We start from the raw sequence: 19,458 nt of genomic DNA, 5'->3' as shown, positions 1-19,458 counted from the left end.
TCGAGCCGGTTTGTGTAAAGTGTAAGCATCCTGGTCTGAAAGCCAAGCTGTTACCTGTCTTCTAGTTCAAGTTTTACTATGCTTTTTGGCCACTTGAAAAAGAGGATTCACCGCGCCAAAGCTCCCAACTTCCCTGGGGGTATAATATATTTTCTTTAACAGAGTCATCTGTGGAGACATGACTGTTCCCAGTACCGTCTTTTACTAACACAAGTATGGAGGGGGACACATTCATAGGGACACATTTAAATAAGTTTTATTAATTGCTTGGTTTAACACAACCTTTTACAGCCGCCTGTAAAAATGGATGCCATGACCCCTACAATGAGGGAGTCTGGTCTGGTTCATTCTTCTATTTTGTCCTTTTCTGGATTTTCCTCTTGAGATCTGTATCTCAGACAGGAACAAAAACAGCTGATGCATGATATATTTACTTCCACAGGGCTACCGACGTGTAAGTTCTCAAAGGCCTCGAGAAAGGCATCGTCGAGCTGTTGAGAGATTTTCAGACAAAAAACAGTGTAAGCACCCCACTGCTTGTTTTTAGATTTATGCAATGCCAGGTCGATTCCTAACCCCATTACACCCCCATGATGTGGTTCTTAATTATTCATTTACCTGAGCGACGTCTTTCCCGTTCACCTTGTCCGCTGGTGACTCCCCCAAGCCATGATCCTCTTCCAACTTTAGGGGGGTGGACAATGAGAGGCCGTCACACTCATTGGGGTGCCTCACGAAGGTTTGGGTTTTGGGGTCGGGTTCCAATGTTTCTACCAACGGTGGAGTCAAAGGGCCCTCCTTGGAACTGTCACTGCTGTAGCACTTTCTCCATACAAGTCCAAAGGTCCTTGGGGCTAAAACAAAGTCTGAAGTTCTCATGGGGGTGGTAGAGGAGTCCATGTTTCCTCTCAGCCTTTCCACAATTTCTAAAACATGTCTTCTTGGTAAGAGATTGCCTCCTCTGCCCGGTACTGGGACTTATGGGGTGATGGTTCTGCACTCTGATTGGCAGAGGGCGTTGGGAGGAGTCCTCAGAGGGGTCACATGACCCTCTTCTGGGCGGTTCACCCCATCCAAGAACCTGGCCTATTTCGGCCAAATCTCCTCTTGGGGCGGTCCTCTGCAGCCAAAACGCATCGCAACTGGTAAAGGGTGGTGGGAGGAGTTCTTAGAGGAGTCACACGAAACACTTCCGGATAGGTCACCCCACCCCAGAATTCCCCCCAGTTGGTCAAATCTCTTGGGGTCGTCCCCAGCGGCTGTAACCCCTCCTGATTGGTAGAGGGCGGTGGCAGGAGTTCTTAGAAGGGTCACACAAACCATTTCCAGACAGGTCACCCTGCCCTGGAACTCCCCTTGATTGTTCAAATCTTCTCTTGGGGCATTCCTATCAGGGTGAAACCCATCCTCATTGGTAGAGGACAGTGGGAGGAGTTCTTAGAGAGGTCACATGAACCATTTCCAGACAGGTCACCCCGCCCTGCAACTCCCCCCAGTTGGTTAAATCTCTTGGGGAGGTCCCCAGTGGCTGTAACCCCTCCTGATTGGTAGAGGGCGGTGGCAGGAGTTCTTAGAAGGGTCACACAAACCATTTCCAGACAGGTCACCCTGCCCCAGAACTCCCCTTGATTGGTCAAATCTTCTCTCGGGGCATTCCTATCAGGGTGAAACCCATCCTCATTGGTAGAGGATAGTGGGAGGAGTTCTTAGAGGGGTCACATGAACCATTTCCAGACAGGCCACCCCGCCCTGGAACTCCCCGCAGTTGGTCAAATCTCCTCTCGGGATGGTCCCCAGTGGCTGAAACCCCTCCTGATTGGTAGAGGGTAGTGGGAGGAGTTCTTAGAGGGGCCACATGACACATGTTGCTTCTGGTTATGTGTCCGCCTTGACCCCAGAAGTAATACCCCATGGGTGTGGGACTTCTGGTGACGGGTGGGCAAGGGGTGGGTTAACATTTGATTGACAGTAGGGCCTTTATACTACTGGAGCGCCTTCTTCTGTTTGTCTCCGTTCCGCTTCATTCCCCAATCACTCGGCCAGAATGGATGTCACTTATGATCTCAGTTGCCACCAGCTGGACAGTGGGACTTGGGTCTTTCTGTAGGACCTGGAGAGCTGAAATTACAGAGGACAACACGTTAGTGAACAGACTGTCAAATCACAGCTAAGTGTGATCACAGAACCTTGAACTACCTGAGCAGAATGATCAAAAAAATGTGAGACTGGGCTCAGTCCTTCTAATTGGATGGAAAATACATAAGAGATGAATATGCCCCACTTTTCATATAGTCACCTCTGCCTGAAATAGCTGGTGACTTATTACCACTGAATATCACACTACAGCAGCTCTCCAATACAAACAAAGCTTTAGGTTCCTCCACTGGGTCCCTTCCGTGCTCTCAACTGGGGGGAGACCCTGACTCTACCAGAAAGTCATCCACTCTGCTGTAAATGGAAGAAGGCCCATTGTTTCAATAGCTTCCACTTTTAAGTTTATTTTCCATCTCTATTCAGGACACACTGCCTGAGCTCAACTAAACCTGGAATTTAACAGAGGCCCCGGTCCAAGCTGGTTTATGCAGGATACAGGGCACCTACTGGAAGAAAAAATGCTGGTGGGAAATTTGAGGTAGCAGAAAGTGACGATAACTTCTTCTCACCTGGGGAGTCCACAGAGAGCCAATAAAGCCCAAAGAGTGGATAGCACTGGCTGTGGAGGGGGCATTGCCAGGACCACCAGGAGATGTACTGACTCATATCACACCTTCTGCAGCTTCCTCCTTTAGGGAAAATTAAAGCGGACTTTCTACTGGGCAAGAGTGAATTTGTCCTTTGCTGTGGGGCTGATGCACTTTGCACCAGTGGTATCGGTTACTGCTGCTTGCCAGCTAAATTCCTTTAGAACTCACTAATGAACAGGACTTCAGCTGTATTTATTACTTACACATCAGCAGATATTCCAGGTCCAGCCATTTCATACGCTGCCTGTCTGTGTGTTCCAGGATGATGCCTAAATACACATTGTAAAATAAATAACAACAATAATAATAAAACCTTCCCTTGTTGAGTGCAAAGTGATACTAGCAGCCCCTAGACAGGTCTTTGGCATCTCCTACTGTGGGCCTAAAGGTGAGCTGTGGGCAAGAGGATGCTAGAGCAGTTTAGAGTCCACACTGAAGAGAATGAGAGAGACATTTTTTAAAAAGAATGTTTCCGTAAAACCCATTTGTTTGAAACAGTCTGTGTTCCTCTTGCCACTGCTGTCAGTTATTGGAGACACACTAAGATAGTGTCTTGGTCTAGTGGTCTGTGCAAAGGACTGGGGCCAGGAATACGTGAGTTCTAAGCAGGGATCTCACAAGGTGACTGATAGGTGAGACGTAGGCCACAATGCCTGCCTGTCTCACATGGGTGTGCTAGGGTGAAGAGGGCACAGGGCCAAAGAGGAGGAACCTAATGCTTCCTTGACAAGGTGGTGTGGCCAGGAACCTGAAACAGCAGGTGCTATGGGGAGGTGGGCTGCATGCCTCCCAATGATGAAGTAGCAGTGAGGAGCACTGAACCACACTGTGGGTAGGTCTGCACTTTGATCTAGGGGTATCACTCCCAGTTCAATGGGACGGGCCCACACTGGCTCTGACAGTGATAGCATGCTAACATTAGAATGTAGCTAAGGCAGCACGAGCAGTGGGAGGAGCTAGCCACCTTGAGAATAGACTTTGGGGTTTGGATGGGATCATACTTGGGGTGGTTAAACTCTCTATTTTTAGCACGCAGGACTAGTGCGGGTACGTCTCATCAAGCTGGGAATTATACACCCAGCTCAAAGTGTAACCATGCCCTACGTGACAATGTCCCTGCCTCTACTACTAAATGACTGCACCGTGCTTTCCCTGCAATGATCCCGAAGCACTTGATAGCAACTAATCCACCACACTGGAGAGGTAGGGATATTAACATCTCCATCTATGGATGGGAAGCTGAGGCACAGAGAGATTAATGGCAGCTCAGCGCTGCACTGTGGGATTGTTTCTGTCTCCCTCAATGGAAATACCAAAAGGGACACTGGGCATCATCTCTCACCAGCTAAGTTGGCTGCAACTGCCCGGATCTCTTCCCAGCTGCTATAGAAGTACGTGATGGTGGTTTGGTACAATTTCTCCAGCAGCTCTGCATTCATTTTGGCCTAGAGGAAATCAGGGACACATGAGCTCTCTCTGGCTAGAAGTGCCCTTTGACTGCCAGCACATGCTTTTACGAACCACAGGTAAATAAGATAGAGAACAGGTGGCTGGGTAGAAGTGGGAACAATGGGAATCTGTGGCAGATTTACATTTCCCATCACCCTCAGTCATATATCCCACTCTTACAGTTATTTACATTGTCCATCACACATCCCCCCACCACCACCTCTACACCACCACTCCAGTCAATAATCTCAGACAGTTCAACAGCTCACTCACAAGGTGTCTGCAAATGTCCACCTGGAGCTCTTCAGGCTTCAGCTCGGCTGTGCCACCAAGGTGCTCATTAATTGCACTTTGGAGTCTCTTCAGTCCCAAAAACGGTAAACAGAGGTGAAACGTAGCTCTGCATTCCTGAAAAAGAGTGTCACACCATTGAATTGTTCCCTACCGAGTGCTATGTTCATTCAAAGGGAACTCATCTGCGTGCCTGCTCATCTATTCCAGGATCAAAAAAAGGGATTCATCTGGATGTAATTGGCAGAAAACATGCAGGAATGACTAATAGACGGGAGAGCTTCAACTGAAACCTGGAGGTAGCATCAATGTCTTTTGGGAACAGATATACCGATGAAAACTGCTACACCAGGCATAGCTGTGGTCTCTCTGTTCTGGGGAGGCAGGGGTCTGGGGTGCAGAGACAGACAGGAACAGAGACCTGTCGGGGTCAGACCCATGACCTCTCCTGGATTCTGGTGAGGCAGCCATGGACCAACCTGGCTGGAACTGACACAGCAGGAAGGCAATGAACTGAGGGGAGAATTTGGGCCTCCACAGCAGGCAGGAATAGCAGAGCTCCCCTGGCATTGGGAGGAAGATTCCTTTTGCTTAGTAAATAAGTCACTGTCGGTCTTACCTTTGAAACCTCAGGGTTCGGGTCTTGCAGGTGCAGCAGAAGTGTGATCCAGCTCTTTTTAACCTGGTCGGCGAAATAGGTCTTCCATTTTCTCTTTGTTAGCCGGGCCAGGATGCCAAATAGGACAAAGGCCATCGAGCGAAGAGCATCATCCTCCTACAGCCAAGAAAGCCCCGCAAGTTAGTAACTAAGAGACAATCACATCATGCACTTCACACAGCCATCTCTTCTACGCTAAAGTAGAGTGATTCCAATTACAGCTAGTCGGAAAAATGGTAATTAACCAATTTTTTGTTCAAATTTGCTGATTCATCAAAATATTTTAGAGACAGTTCAGTTTTGATGAAATTCCTCTGGGAGCCACGTAGGGGTCCTTAGAAACTTGCCTGGTGTCTTTCCAGTGCACCCATCCAGTTCTGTAGCAGCCAATCTAGCAGGCTGAATGGGATCGTGGGCTTCCAGGCCCCCAGCTTCTGGGACCCTGGGAGTCCTGGCTCTCAAATTTGCAACTCCCTGGCACCTCTAGCTCCCAGAGTTTCCTGGGTTCCCAGCACTGGGATAGTCTGAGAGCAGACTGCCCTGGGCCAAGGCTTCCAATAGAGCTAGGTTGAGAATAGTAATTCTGTTTCACAAAGAGTTTTGAACTTTGGGGAGAGGGGTTCCCACAAATAGGAACAAAACCCAAATTTGAAATATCTAAATTCTGTGCAAAACAGAATGATCATTCCAACCCTCTCACATAAAAATGGTATAGAACAGGCCCAACACTCTCTATTGTAACCCCCATTTCATGGTTATCTAGCTACCTAATCTAGTATTCAGACTTTCTTTGAGGTTCTCAGTGGCAATAAAGAAGAATAGAAGGGTGACACTGTGGGAGCAGGGATGTCATCCCCATCCTCCTAATGTTCTCCTCCTCCGTAAAACACCTCTCTTCCCTGGGGCCTAAAATCTCTTCACTCCGACATGAGCAATGCCCAGGGAGTCCACATCACGCATTGTAAATGGAGTCTAATCAAGATCGGTTGAACTGGGGTTGGAGAGATCTGTTCACATACATCATCAAAGTAAGTCCGGATCTGTTGGGTGAGGTCTTTGAAGGAAGAACCTATGTCCTTCTCTTTCAGCTCCTTCAGGACTTTGGCCAGTGCTTTCATGCTCTCGCCAATGACTTCCGAACTGAAAATGTCATGTAAGGCCCCGATCAGTATGTCCAGAAGAAACTTCTTGTACTTTTTCACCTGTACAAACATATGACATTAAAGAACACTTATCACTGATCACACTTCTAATAAGTTTTCTTTAGCAGTTATGAAGCTGTGGGAATTTCATCAACCCCGTCTCCCCCACAGAGACCTATAGCTATATTTCAGACCAGGTGCTAGCTACAATGAGCCCAACTTGGTGCCATAATACACCTGTGTAATCCTATTATTAGATTCCTAGTTACTTAGATTCCAAGGCCAAAAGGGACCATTGTGATTATCCGGTCTGACGTCCTGCATAACATACAACTTCCTCGAAATAGTCTCTGTTTGAACTAGAGTGTATCTTTTAGAAAAACATCCAATCTTGATTTTAAAATTGCTAGTGACAGAGAATCCACCACCACCTTTGGTAAATTGTTCCAATGGTTAATTAAAATCACCATTAAAAATGTATGCCTTATTTCCAGTCTGAATTAGCTTAGCTTCATTTTTCCCCATTGAATCTTGTTATACCTTTGTTTGCTAATGTGAAGAACCCATTATCAAAATTTATTCCCCATGTGAATAGTTATAGACTGTCCTCAAGTCACTCCTTAACCTTCTCTTTGTAAAGCTAAATCGATTGAGCTCCTTGAGTCTATCACTACAGGGATATTTTCCAATCCTTTGATAATTCTTGCGACTCTTCTCTGAATCCTCTCTAATTTATCAGCATCCTTCTTGAATTGTGGATACATGATCTGGATACAGTATTCCAGCAGTGCTCACATGAGTGCCATATTCAGAGGGAAAATAACTTCTTTACTCTTCTTCAAGATTCCTCTGTTTATACCTCCAAGGATCATTTCAGCCCTTTTGGCCACAACTTCATATTGGGAGCTTATGTTCAACTGATTATCTACCATGACTCAAGTTTTTTTCAGCATCATTGCTTCCTGGGATAGAGTCTCTCATCCTGTAAGTATGGCCTGCATTTTTTGTTCCCAGATGTATACATTTACATATGGTCATATTAAAGTGCACATGGTTGACTTATGCCCAGCTTACCAAAGGATCCAGCTTGCTCTATATTTACTGCAAAGAGGTTACTAGGGTATGTGAGAGAGCAGAATTTGGCCTAGTGCATTTTGTGCAGCCTCTGGAAACTCTGAACAACTCTCTCTCTTGGTTTCTCTAGTTATGCTGCATTCTATTCAGTAATCTCTCTTACCTTCTCAGGTGCCCCATAGACTAAATTTCCCAGGCCTCTCACAGCCATCTGGCGGACAATGCTGTTCCTATCCTGGGACCTTTCTTCCAAGATGCTCAAGACAGACTTAAGGAACTTCTTCTCCCTGAGCATGGGGTCAGTCATTAGCTGAAATAAAATCAACATGTCCATTAGCCCCAATATGATCATTAAGATTGGCAATATAATTTGAGCAGACATGGAATACACTAAAAACAACAAGGAGTCCTCCTACAGCCACAGTCTTGTGGATACAGACTAATATGGTTCTCCCTCTGATACTTGGCACATAAGACACTGTAACTTTATTATTCCACACAAATGAGAAATGTCTTAAAACATGGAGCTTTCTTTTTGGGCACTATAATAGGGATCCACTCACCTCTTGAGAGCCTCTTAGTGGCTGGGTCTGGTACCACAGTCCTTTTCTCACCCCTGCCAGCCGACCTCAGTGAGTATTCTGTGGCTCAGGCCTCTGGCTGTGTCCCAAACTCCAAATGAACCCCTTCTGGGGTAGTCAAGAACAATCCCATTGCCCTCACTAGGGTCTCCAGCCCCAAGTCTGGGTTCTTGAAATTCTGCCCTTTGTTCAAGCTCTCCATAAGCATTGTCCCCTCCGTGGGGCTTATGCCACTGTAGATGGTAGGGGAACCAGGGCCTGCCCATAACTCTGGGTTCCAAACCATGGACCCTGGAAACAGTAGCTAGGCACTGCTTGATTTCAGTTCATTTTTGCTTCTTCCTACCGGCCACTTTTAGCTTCACCCTCACCTCCGGGTTAAAGTTCTTAGGGACTCTCTTCCTGCAAAGCCAGCTTAAGCAAATGCTGCCAGAATCAAACTCTGGCTATCCCCTGAATTTCTGTGGCCAGAGAGCAGCCCCCTTTCTTGCCCCTCCAGGTCCTGCCAGGAACTGACCTGCTAAGGCCCTGCAGCTCCTTTCAGCTGAGCCTGATGGGCTCTGATTGGCTGCTTTCGTGAGTCCTCTCTAGTCAGACCCAGATTTGTGGCTGTTTTCCTGGGGCAGGGTGTAGTAGGACCACGGGGCCTCTTGTAAGGAGCCTCAAAGCCCAGGTACAGCCCATCACAGGCACAGATCGATTGTTTTTCTTAGAACCAGATGAGCCCCTAAGATAGTTGCTTAGCATAAGTGGGAAATATGATGCAGATGTTAGAGGAAGGCTGTGGAAAGGGTGGATGGTCCAGCTGTTATCACACTAGCCCAGGATTTAGGAGACCCAGGTTCAATTTCCTGCTCTCTCAAAGACCTTGGGCAAGTCACTTAGCCCTTCTGTGCATCAGCTCCCTGCCTGTAAAATAGGAATCATTGTGCTTCCCTACCACCCAGGAGTGTCGTAGGGATACAGACATTAAAGAGTTTTGAGGTACTCAGATACTACAGTAATGAGAACCTAAGATAGATGTGAATGTATTTGTATGGTGCTTGTTTTATAGTATTAGGACACTAGGTTCATTCAGAAGTTCTGCTGAGCTAAACCAAAATCAGGAGCTGTTGGTTAGTATCAGCACTAGGACTTGGCAGAAGAGGTCCAGGAATTCAAACTCTGTCTGTATCTCTCTCAGCCAGCACCAGTGGTTGTATAGCTAGCATAGGCAATGACAGCAATAAAAATATCAGAGAGAGAATGACTCAGAAAGGTGTAATGAAATTCCTTGTGAGGTTTCCATATAAAGGAGGACCCATTCTACTATCTAAAATGACAATTACTCCTATGAACTGAACTGTACAACTCCCAAAAGAAAGGCAAACATGAGACAACAGTCTATGGTGAAACTGCTCTTCAGAGCCCTGTGTCTTACCTGGGCAAGGAAAGCTGAGCTGGTGACTCGGAGGTTTTCTGTTGGGGAATTCACCCAGGGGAGGAGGCTCTGTAAGATCTCAGGTGTTATTAGTTCAGCTCTTAGCAGAACACTGGAAGACAAAATAAACCGCTTATGGGGTAGATGGCACACTTCAAAAACTCCACTGCTCTGAGCATACAGCTCTGATATCTATGAATGGGAGCTGTGTGTTTCCACCCAGGGCACCCCCCACAAAGCTATAAATTGGAGGTTCCCTCTTAGTCACTCTATTTGCTACTGATTCCCAAGGATAAAATCATGTCTCCTAGATCTCTTACCTCACCAGCAGACACACTCCCTCATGGTGAGTCTTGGGGTTTTCAAGCAGACTCTGTGTTCTCTGCTCCCTGAGCGCTCTCCCCAGTCTCTCATTCCCAGCTTTGAAAAGCACAGCCTCTAATGCTTGGATAGAAAGCCTGGGGAAAGAGAGGCACAGAACTGCAGCAATCAGTAGGAAGGTGCAGCCTGAACAGAGCGAGGAAGCCCCGGTTACTTGTCAGGTCTGCTGTTCATCGACAGTTCATCCCTTGGCAATATCCTGGACACCAGTGTTCCTGGAAGGACTTGATGCCGGGAGGTAAGTTTCAGTCTCATACATCTCATATGACTAGTTTTGCTAGGGACAAAATTTTGCAGTCATTTTTCCCTTTCTGCAAGGAGTATGGGCACTAGCAGAGTACAATGGTATGGAAAAGATACATGATCAGGACCCAAACACTGGGGACATCGAGTGTGGTGATCACTAATGGACATTTATGATATGACAGAGAGCTGAGGGTTTGCACTTGAATCAGCACTCTGGTCACTATTAGTACTAATTTGGTTCCTCACAGAAGGCCTAATTGGACAGAGGTGTCCCTGATTACGAGGTCAGATTGGGGCTGGTGAGTCAAGGAACCAATCATTCCATTAACAGGGAAATTGTATAAAAGGACATGGGCAGGAGCTCTTTGAGGGGAACAGACAGAGAAAGAAACTTGGGTGACCAGATGTCCCGATATTTGGGGCTTTATCTTATACGGGTACCTGTTACCCCCCACCCCCTGTCCTGATTTTTCACACTTGCTGTCTGGTCACGCTAGGAGAAACAGAAAGACAAAAAGTTAGGAGAGCCTGACAAAGTGAGGTCTCTGACTGGAAACACCTTAGCCCCCACTTTTGGAGAAGAGTTTAGAAAGTTGAGATACAATATAAAGGTGCCATGTATTGGTAGGGGGATTAAATAGACTATATGTTGGGGCTTACAAGCAAGAAAGTCTCAACGCAGTCTGTGTTTGTGGAAGATGTGGGGGTGCAACACCCCTCTCTGTCACAGCTGGGGGCTCATCAGGGATTTCCCTGTTATCTATGCAAATGGAGAGCCTGTTGGAGAAGCCGGTGTAGAGGTTTTGGCAGTCCGGGTGATGGAGGGAACACTGAAATGGATGGTGAAGCAGCAAAGAGAAGTGTAGAACAGGGGTTCTCAACCTTTCTGTTGATGAGCCTCCCCCGACCCTCAACATGCTACAAATACTCCATGGCCCAGTTCCAGGCCTCTGCCCTGCCAGGCATCAGAGTTTGGGGCTCCTGGCTCTGGTTTTTAACCTCATGGGGTGCAGAGGCTCGGGGCTTTAGTGCAGGTGCTGGGCCTCAGGGCTCCAGCGTGGCTGGGCTCAGAGCTTCAGCTTTCTGCCCTAAGCCCCAGCTAGTCTAATGCCAGCCCTGCTTAGCGGACTCCCTAAAACCGGCCTGGTTGAGAACTGCTGGTGTAGAAGACCCTACAGACCTTCCAACAATCCCCCCATGCAGAAAAACAGCCTTTGCTTGCCTGGTAGGTTTAACAGCAAAAGAGCCTTCAGGAATTTATACGGGAGCAAGCCCAGGTCTGGCAACAACTCCTCCAAAGTTTGGCTAGTGCTGTGACGGGAAATGGAAACCAGGCACAGGAGATCAGACTCTGTAAAATGGGACCTGCGAACAACCCTGATGTGTTTTTGGTTACTCTTAAAGGAGCAGCAGTGAGACCTCATAGGGACAGAACAATGCGGGGCCTTCAACTGACACCCTATTTAACCGGGGAAGCACATATATGGGTCTTAGTGATTAGCAGGCAAGAGATTATGACATGATTAAGGCAGCCATGCTGGACTAGGTGGGGCCTGTTCACAGAAAAGTACTGCCAGAAATGGAGAGTTGAAAGATGGATTGAGGGATTATGCCTCTGTGCATTTGGACAGAAATTAAAAGATTGGGCCACTCATTGGAAAGGCCAGATACTCAAACTGTGGGGGAGATCATGGACTGCATGATTCTGGAAGTTTCTTCAGAGTCTCCCTGAGCATACCCGAGCATGGGTTACGTGGCGCCAGCCAGTTAATCTGGACCCCACAGTTAAAGTTACAGAGGAATTTGCAGAGGCGGCCATTCCCAGAGTGAGTCAGTGGTTTAAGGGACTAGATTTGAGAAGGACCAGAGTGCCTCCAGCTGGGAAGGGCAGCAAGAAGAAGAGGGAGGCGCCTCAAGGAACTGTAGTGGGAGCTTGTCCTACAGTGTGCTACCGACATAGACGTGAAGGACATCTAAAAAGAGACTGTCCTAAAATGGACTGTGGGTTTGCACAGTTTTGTGGCTGGGATAAGACTCCCAGGCAGGGAAGAAAAAAGAAAGTACCTACCATATCGGTATGGGTAGGGAGGAGCCATCAAAGGGACTAATGGACACAGCTTCATCCTGTTTGTTAATCGGGCAGGAGTTAGTGAAACCCCACTGGATACTTCCCAGAGGTAGGATCAAAACTGAATATGTACATGGGGACAATAAATTCTGCCCAATGGCAGAGGTGACTCTGGAAATCAAGGGGAAGTTTAGGCAGAAACATGTAGGGGTAGTGGATGGATTGCCCCACTGCCTTCTACTGGGCATGGACTGGCATCCCTTTCTAACAGGGACACCAAGGCATGTATGGAGGCTCAGGAGGGTGGAAACAAAACCTGAAGGGCCAGGTAAAGAGGAAATATATGTAAAAGGGCTGGAGGAACCTAGACACGAAAGTACAAGCCACAGAGAAGGTGAGGATGCAGAAGTCCCCTGAGAGACAAGAGGGAGGAGAAAGAAAACAAAGGTCAAGAGTAAAGGTGACTTAAGATCACCCATTGGGGTCAAACAGTCATCAGAGCCCTTACCACCAGGATCTCAGGAGTGGGCATCTCGAGAACACTTTGGAGGGACTCAGCGCAGTCTGTGTTCATGGAAGAGGCCGGGGCACAGCATACCACCCCTCACATATAGGTACCTAAAATGGGCCTGCACATGGCCCAACAGCATGAGCAGAATATACACTTGTGTCCGCAGTGCCAGCAATCACATAGCTAGGTACCCATCCATGGGAACAAATTCAAGTTTTGTGGACAAAGCTTAGGCACCCATGTTTGAAAACCTGACTCACTGTGGCCACTACATAAGACCAGCCTTACTGGGTCAGTCCAATGGTCCATCTAGTCCAGTATACTGTCTTCCAACAGTGGTCAATGCCAGCTTCTTCGGAAGGAATGAACAGAACAGGGCAATCATGAAGTGATCCAATCCCTGTTGTCCAGTCTCAGTTTCTGGCGGTCAGGCCTAGGGACACCCAGAGCTTGGGGTTGTATCCCTGACCATCTTGCCTAATAGCCATTGATGGACCTGTCCTCCATGAACTTATCTAATTCTTTTTTAACCCAGTTATACTTTTGGCCTTCACAACATCCCTTGGCAATGAGTTCCACAGGTTGACCGTGTGTTGTGTGAAGTAGTACTTATGTTTATTTTATAGCCACTGCCCATCCGTGAACAGAGTTTAGATCCTGGTTTCCTAGGAAAATTCACAGACATTATAAAACCCTGAAGTCTGTAATTTGAGCACCTTGTTGGCACAGAATAAAGAAACACAACAATAATAGAAACTAATAATGTTGTGAGATTGGTGGGAAATGTACATTAATGGGCTATCAGAGTTGAAGTCAACTGATGACTCAGGAATCTCTTAGTGTTAACTGGCGAGGGGCACAGAGTGGGTGCCGAGTGGTCTGGTATGTACATTCTAATTCACTAAAAGATTGCCATATGAGTCTCAAATAAAAGCCCATGTCACCAATATCATTGTGAAACACATGTACAGATGCGGTGTAAAGAGTCATGTATATGCATTGAAAATTACATTCTTATGATCTGCGTCTAGGGACTAGTCACCAGGAAAGGTGAAAAAATGGTTTTCTTTCAGGCAAGAAATGTTTATCCATCTGTTTCTTTATCTGTAAATTAAGCATGTAGGGTTCACATGCAGTTCAGAAGGACTGTGAGAACTTCAAAGAAAGAAAAGTAACAGGAAGTAGACAGGGGGTGGGGACCCAATTTTGGGGTACACATCAAAAGTGTGCTCTAGTATATTTGGGGGACAAAGAAGACACCCTGGCATCTTTCACTTAGGAAGTAGATGGACAGTGATATGGACAGCGGGGTTGCTATCAGGTGTGGTTGAGAACTTTGGGTGAGAAACATCTTTAGACAGGAGGTTAAGCTGTTGGTTAAGTTTAGTCTCTAAGAGCATGTTATGATTTCATTTTACATGTAACCATTTTTTGCTCGCATTCTTACTCACTATCACTGGAATCTCTGTTCTTTGATCATCTCTGTTCTTGTTTGCACTATAAATATATCTAAGTGCTGTGTGTTTTGCCCTATAGTATAAGTACTAAAGTAGAGAGTCTAAAGTATAAGTAATAAAGTGGTGTGTACTGTTCCATTGGGAACAGCAGGCCTGGTAATTCTGTGGGTGTTCAGTGGATAAAGGTCTGGACACTATATGGAACGGTCAGAAGACTCGGGGGTTGGTGTGTGCCTATCACTAACCTGTACAATGAGTCTGAGGAGGCCTGGATGGCAGTGTTTGTTTTGCCAGAGCCTGGTCGTTTCAGGGAACTGACCCACATCAGGCACAGACCAGACTTCCTCACTCTAAGGGCAGGCAATGGTAAGATGCCTCGTAACCCTGGGAACTCCTGGGGAGCGTCACACAACTCTATTGGAGTTCTCTTTGTTTCTCTCCCTTCCTTCTAATTACCGGCAAGGGTCGCCCTCAGTATGTTGTAGGTCTTCTCGGAATAGCATCCCGCTGCTTGTCCTGGGCAAAGGCATCTCTTGTCCTAGGGTTCGGCTGACCTGCTGCAGGAGAACAGGAAACAACTCTGGGAGCAGCTCCTGCACAGTTTTGCTCGACACCAGTGCTGACACCACCTCAGAGATGGCACATGTTGCCTGAAAGGAGAGAATGGTAAAAACTGAGAGCTCTTCCCAACACCATCACACCCTCTCTCCCCTTCTGAGATCTGCTGTACGAAATTCTCACTTCCGCCAGTAACTTGAATGACTGCGAGCAACTCGCTTAACTCGTGGCTCAGTTTCCCACATCTGTACAAATGTGGATGACCTACCAAGGCATGTTGTGGGTCCTAAGGAATATTTGCAAAGCACTGTGAGAAACCTGGTTCAAAGACTTGCTAATTGCCAGATGTTATTAGGTAAATCAGCCACGTACTCTAAAACTGCCGTATTTGTTCCACAGACAGCAGAGCTGGACTCAGGGAAACAGTACATCAGAGGAGAAGTACCCACACAGCAATATTATACCACACTTCTAGCTTTCATAGAATCATAGAATATCAGAGTTGGAAGGGACCTCAAGAGGTCATCTAGTCCAACCCCCTGCTCAAAGCAGGACCAATTCCCAGCTTTGCATCAGCAGGATTGTCACAGGGCAGAGGAAAGCCTGAAAGACATGTCTGTCTTTACTTACTGAGAGAGGTTCAGCAGCTGCCCAATCCCTGTCGATTTCAGTCTCTGAGGTGATGCGGCCTTCTTGTCTTGTTGGAGTCTTTATCCTGTCTATCAGGATCTTTAGGACTTGAGTGGCAAGCAAGGGGTCTCCCCCCAGAGATCTCCACAGCTCAGTGATGTCACTGCAATTTAACAGAAGTTACATGTGACCCCTGGACACTTTTGTGGCTCAGACTGAATACGTCATATTTAAGTAAAGACCAAATTTTCTCCTTGCCTATGATGAGAAGTTATGAGTACTGTCCTCCTTTAACGCTCCTCGTGTTTAAATATTGAGTTTCCAGTTACAGAACTAGGTTAAGTGACCTAGTCTAACTGCAGCCTCACCATTAATACTAGACTTCAGAAGGACAGGACACAGAGCGCCAACCTCAGTTCCTGCTTTCCCACTTTCCAGTAAATATGGAATCATGAACATGTGGCTACAAAGATCTAGGGTTTGGAAGGCAAGTTGATGAAGGAAAAGCCATATTCCTACTAACTGGTGTGATATAGCACAGCCAGAGGACAGCAGGAGAGTGATAGATGGGAGATATGTAAACCCCAGGATGATGAGAGCCTTAGTCCCTGTAGAGGGAAGAGAGGCTGCTACAGATTAATTAGAGCACCTGAAACCAATTAAGCCAATTAGAGCACCTAAAGCCAGTCACCTGATAACCCCCCCCCCCCCCTGCTTCAATCAGACAGTTGGAGGAGTTGAAGCAGAGTGGTTTGGTGTTGAAACAGAGAGCAGTTTGGAGGAAGCAGTTTGGAGAAGTGCTGTGGCGGGCCAGAAGACCAAGACCCTAGGTAAAGGGAAACCCAGCTCGTGCAGAGCAGAGGGACTCTAGAGACACAAGGGGTTGGGAGAAACTTGGCCCAAGCGGAGAGAGGGCAGGAAGCCCCACAAGCTGAAGGGCCGGAGAGGGAAGTAGCCCAGGGGAAGGAATGGCTAGTTCAAGTGGTTCACTGCTATCCCTAGAGCCCCTGGGCTGGGACCTGGAGTAGAGGGTGGGTCCAGGTCCCTCCCTCTCCACTCCCCTTTTCTGGGACACTAATGGGACAGTTGATACCCCAGTTCAGGGGTGAGAAACAGTGCCCTGCACCCCCACAAGAGGAGAAAGTGCGGGACGCAACATAATAGTGACGGCAATTTGCCACACTGGACATACAACTATGAGACCAAATATTCGTGGCCATCCTATGTCCCCTTCACAAAGGGTGTCCCTACCCTCTGTTTGCAAGAAGCTGGGACTGGGCAACAGGGGACGGATCACTTGACAATTACCTGTTCTGTTCATTCCCTCTGGGGCAATGGCACTGGCCACTGTCGGAAGACAGGATACTGGGCTAGATGGACCTTTGGTGTGATCCAGTATGGCCGTTCTTATGGTCTTAGATTCCAGCACTGATAACTGATAACTCAGTTAGGGATCTTTAAATGAAATGATGGATCTGCTTCCAGTCCAGTTTTAAATACCCAGGACAGCAACTCGATTCTAGCAGCCACACCCTGACTGATACCAAGCAGAGGTCTGATGATAATATTGGCTCTATTCTTTGTAATCAGCCAGGGATTTGGACTTGAAGCTGTCATGCTACCAGGAAACCAACAGCCACTGCTAATTTCCAGAGTGAGGTCAATTCAGGTGTCTAGAGAGGTAGATGTTTCCAACAATACACTCCAGTTATACCAGTAAAGATAGGTCTTTAGGATATCAAAGCAGCTATTAATTAATGGAAACAGAATGACACTTAGTTTCTCTCCGCACCCCACCTTAACATGTTCTTGGACCTTCCTGTAGAAAGACCCAGGCTATTAACCTTTAGGAATTATCCCAAACTGTCTGCTGCTTAAAGAAAGCCCTACATCTCCCAGTAAAGCGGTGGGATCCATGTTTCACCAAGATGAATGCAATAGGTAGCGGTATATACCTGTCCATCGGCAGAGGTTGGCCGAGGAGGCTGGAGATCACTGTCTCTAGGTCACGGTGAGCTAAAATGGACACCGCCTCCACCAGGAACTGCCTCAAGCTGCTCTCCTGGATAGCAGGCATGTGGCTATATATTATAACCAGGATATCTGGCACCTGGAAGGAACAAAACCAGAAAGAATTGTCCCTTTTTCTTTCTCTTCATTCATTCTACAGAATCAAACCCTTTATTTAGCCATTTAGCCAGTTGCTGCTTTTTTAGAAATTCTTCACTTCAAGAAACAAATGTTCAAATATGTCTGCGTAACTTTAACCCACAAAAATTGCCCACACTTGGCTGTAAAAACGAACACTGACACACACATATATATACCAGGTAATTTAATGTGGTGGTGCCCAGCTATGCATTAAATAAACCAGTTCGCATGCACAAAAGCAGGCTTTGCTTGCCCACATTTTGCAGGTGTGATTTAAGCAGCCAAATCTGACCATTTGCCTCAAAGAATGCGGAGTTCATAAACAACCACAAGCACAAAATATGCAAGTGCTTTAAACACAGTGTGCAAATGCCTGGGACTATGAACAGGTGATGACCTCTCATAGTCACTCCTGGCCCTTCACATCTTCAAAACACTGGGCAAACATGGCAGTTCTGCTGCGAGGGTTCCCTGTCCTGAGACCTTTCACCAGCCTTGTTAGAAGATTTGTGGAGTGCTCCTTTCATCTAGCCCTAACGCACTGGGCTCCAGAATAAGGCATATAAATAGTGGATCCCAAAGACACTATCGTTTTCTCCCTCCCTCCCCCCTTCTATTCTTAAAGGGTACGTCTACACAGCAAAAAAATCCCACAGCAGTGTAAAAGTGTAGCTGTTCCTGCTCGGGCTGGAGCCCAGGCTCTGAAACCTGGCAAGAGGGTGGGTCTAGAGCCCAGGCTCCAGACTGACTGGGAATGACCACAGTGCTATTTTTATCCAGGTAGCCCTTAGCCATAGGCCTCCTAAGAACTGGATGCCTCCAAGTGTCAGTCATTCTGTCTTGTTGTATTTTCCCCAGAGTCTGTTTTTCAAGCCTTTCTTGGCTGAATACTGTGGCAACAAGCTAGACAAATAAATAACCAACCATCTTCCTTTTCCCTTGGATTATCTCTGTCTACTGCGATTGATTCTGCCATTTCCTATCTTAGGGTAGGAACAGGGATGGAATGGACTCTATGTCCGAGGGGGAGAAACAGCAAGATTTTTGTTCATTACACATAAGGGCAAAGATCTAAAAGCTAGAGTTTAGGCAGAAAACCTCTCCAGTTTCCCGTTTTACCTTGTCCAGCATGGCATCTCCACACTCCTTCAGGATGATTTTCATCCACAGTCCAGCTGCCGTGGCACAGGTGGGGCTGGCAGACAGCATACCACCCAATGTGGCCTTAATAAAGTCTGTGGCCTGTTCTGAGGGAAAGTACTCACTCACAACCTGGGAACAAATCAAAAACAGGAGAGACTGCAATGAGGTCTGGCTTTTTAAAAATGGAGGCCTAATCTCTCTATGAAAAGATATATGCATCAACAAATTGTTAATGAGCCTCATGTCTAGCGAGCCATTTGGGATTACAATTCTCTCTACAGTTTATATATGACATTTTTGTATTCTACACTAATGATATCAGGTTAGAGGCAAAGCCTCTGTTGCACAATTAGCACAACATTGTACTGGATATGCAGGAGGTAAGTTTCCAGTTTGTATTCTCTGATATACACTGCATCTTTTTACAACGTATAAAATGAAGTAAAGAGAGGCATGCCCACAAATATAGGCTAAGGCAAACCCACAAAGTGACAGAATGAAGACTGGGTGGTTTCTAACTAACACAGTTTTTTCTCATGGATGGCTGGATAGGTACATGTGTGCGCAGCTGCGTGCGTATTTTCATGTGCGTGCAACATTCTGTGGAATCTGGTTTTTACATGGCATTCATAGCACACATCTATGAAAAGCATCTTGCTGGTTACTAGCAATGAATGCCCCGCTCTCACAGCTCACTCCAAGTACGGAAAGGCATCATAAAAGCGTAAATGTAAAATGAATAGTGCCCCGTCACTAGAACATCCGCCCAAGCTTTTTGAGTCCGTTACCCTGGCCATTTTGGAAGATGCCTGAAACAGAGCCTCAGGGTCTGGAGCCGTTAGTGCTTCACGGAGACATCTCAGCTCCTCCGCCGCTGACCCCAGGTTCATGGACTGGCCTGGAGTGGAGAAAAGGAGAAAAAGTACTGTAACGATTAATGAAACTGAACCTCTA

General features: G+C 46.8%; 1 protein-coding gene across 1 annotated transcript in view; it reads right to left on the bottom strand.

Annotated features, from left to right (window-relative positions):
* Positions 1-2,020: 2,020 nt before the first annotated feature.
* LOC128826661 (maestro heat-like repeat-containing protein family member 2B) overlaps positions 2,021-19,458 on the bottom strand; it is a 38,692-nt gene continuing 21,254 nt past the window's right edge. The window contains exons 18-31 of the mRNA XM_054010074.1: positions 19,293-19,402; positions 18,481-18,633; positions 17,166-17,320; positions 15,211-15,373; positions 14,479-14,672; positions 9,680-9,817; positions 9,360-9,471; positions 7,522-7,668; positions 6,162-6,344; positions 5,104-5,259; positions 4,467-4,601; positions 4,087-4,189; positions 2,948-3,013; positions 2,021-2,118 (exon numbers count right to left, since the gene is read on the bottom strand). Coding sequence (XP_053866049.1) covers positions 2,021-2,118; positions 2,948-3,013; positions 4,087-4,189; positions 4,467-4,601; positions 5,104-5,259; positions 6,162-6,344; positions 7,522-7,668; positions 9,360-9,471; positions 9,680-9,817; positions 14,479-14,672; positions 15,211-15,373; positions 17,166-17,320; positions 18,481-18,633; positions 19,293-19,402 — 1,913 coding nt within the window. The remainder of the gene's footprint in view (positions 2,119-2,947; positions 3,014-4,086; positions 4,190-4,466; positions 4,602-5,103; positions 5,260-6,161; positions 6,345-7,521; positions 7,669-9,359; positions 9,472-9,679; positions 9,818-14,478; positions 14,673-15,210; positions 15,374-17,165; positions 17,321-18,480; positions 18,634-19,292; positions 19,403-19,458) is intronic.

Source organism: Malaclemys terrapin, chromosome 20, assembly GCF_027887155.1.
Source record: "Malaclemys terrapin pileata isolate rMalTer1 chromosome 20, rMalTer1.hap1, whole genome shotgun sequence".
Taxonomy (NCBI): Eukaryota; Metazoa; Chordata; order Testudines; family Emydidae; genus Malaclemys; species Malaclemys terrapin.
Note: the sequence above shows the minus strand (reverse complement) of the source record. Positions and strands in the feature narration are given on the sequence as shown.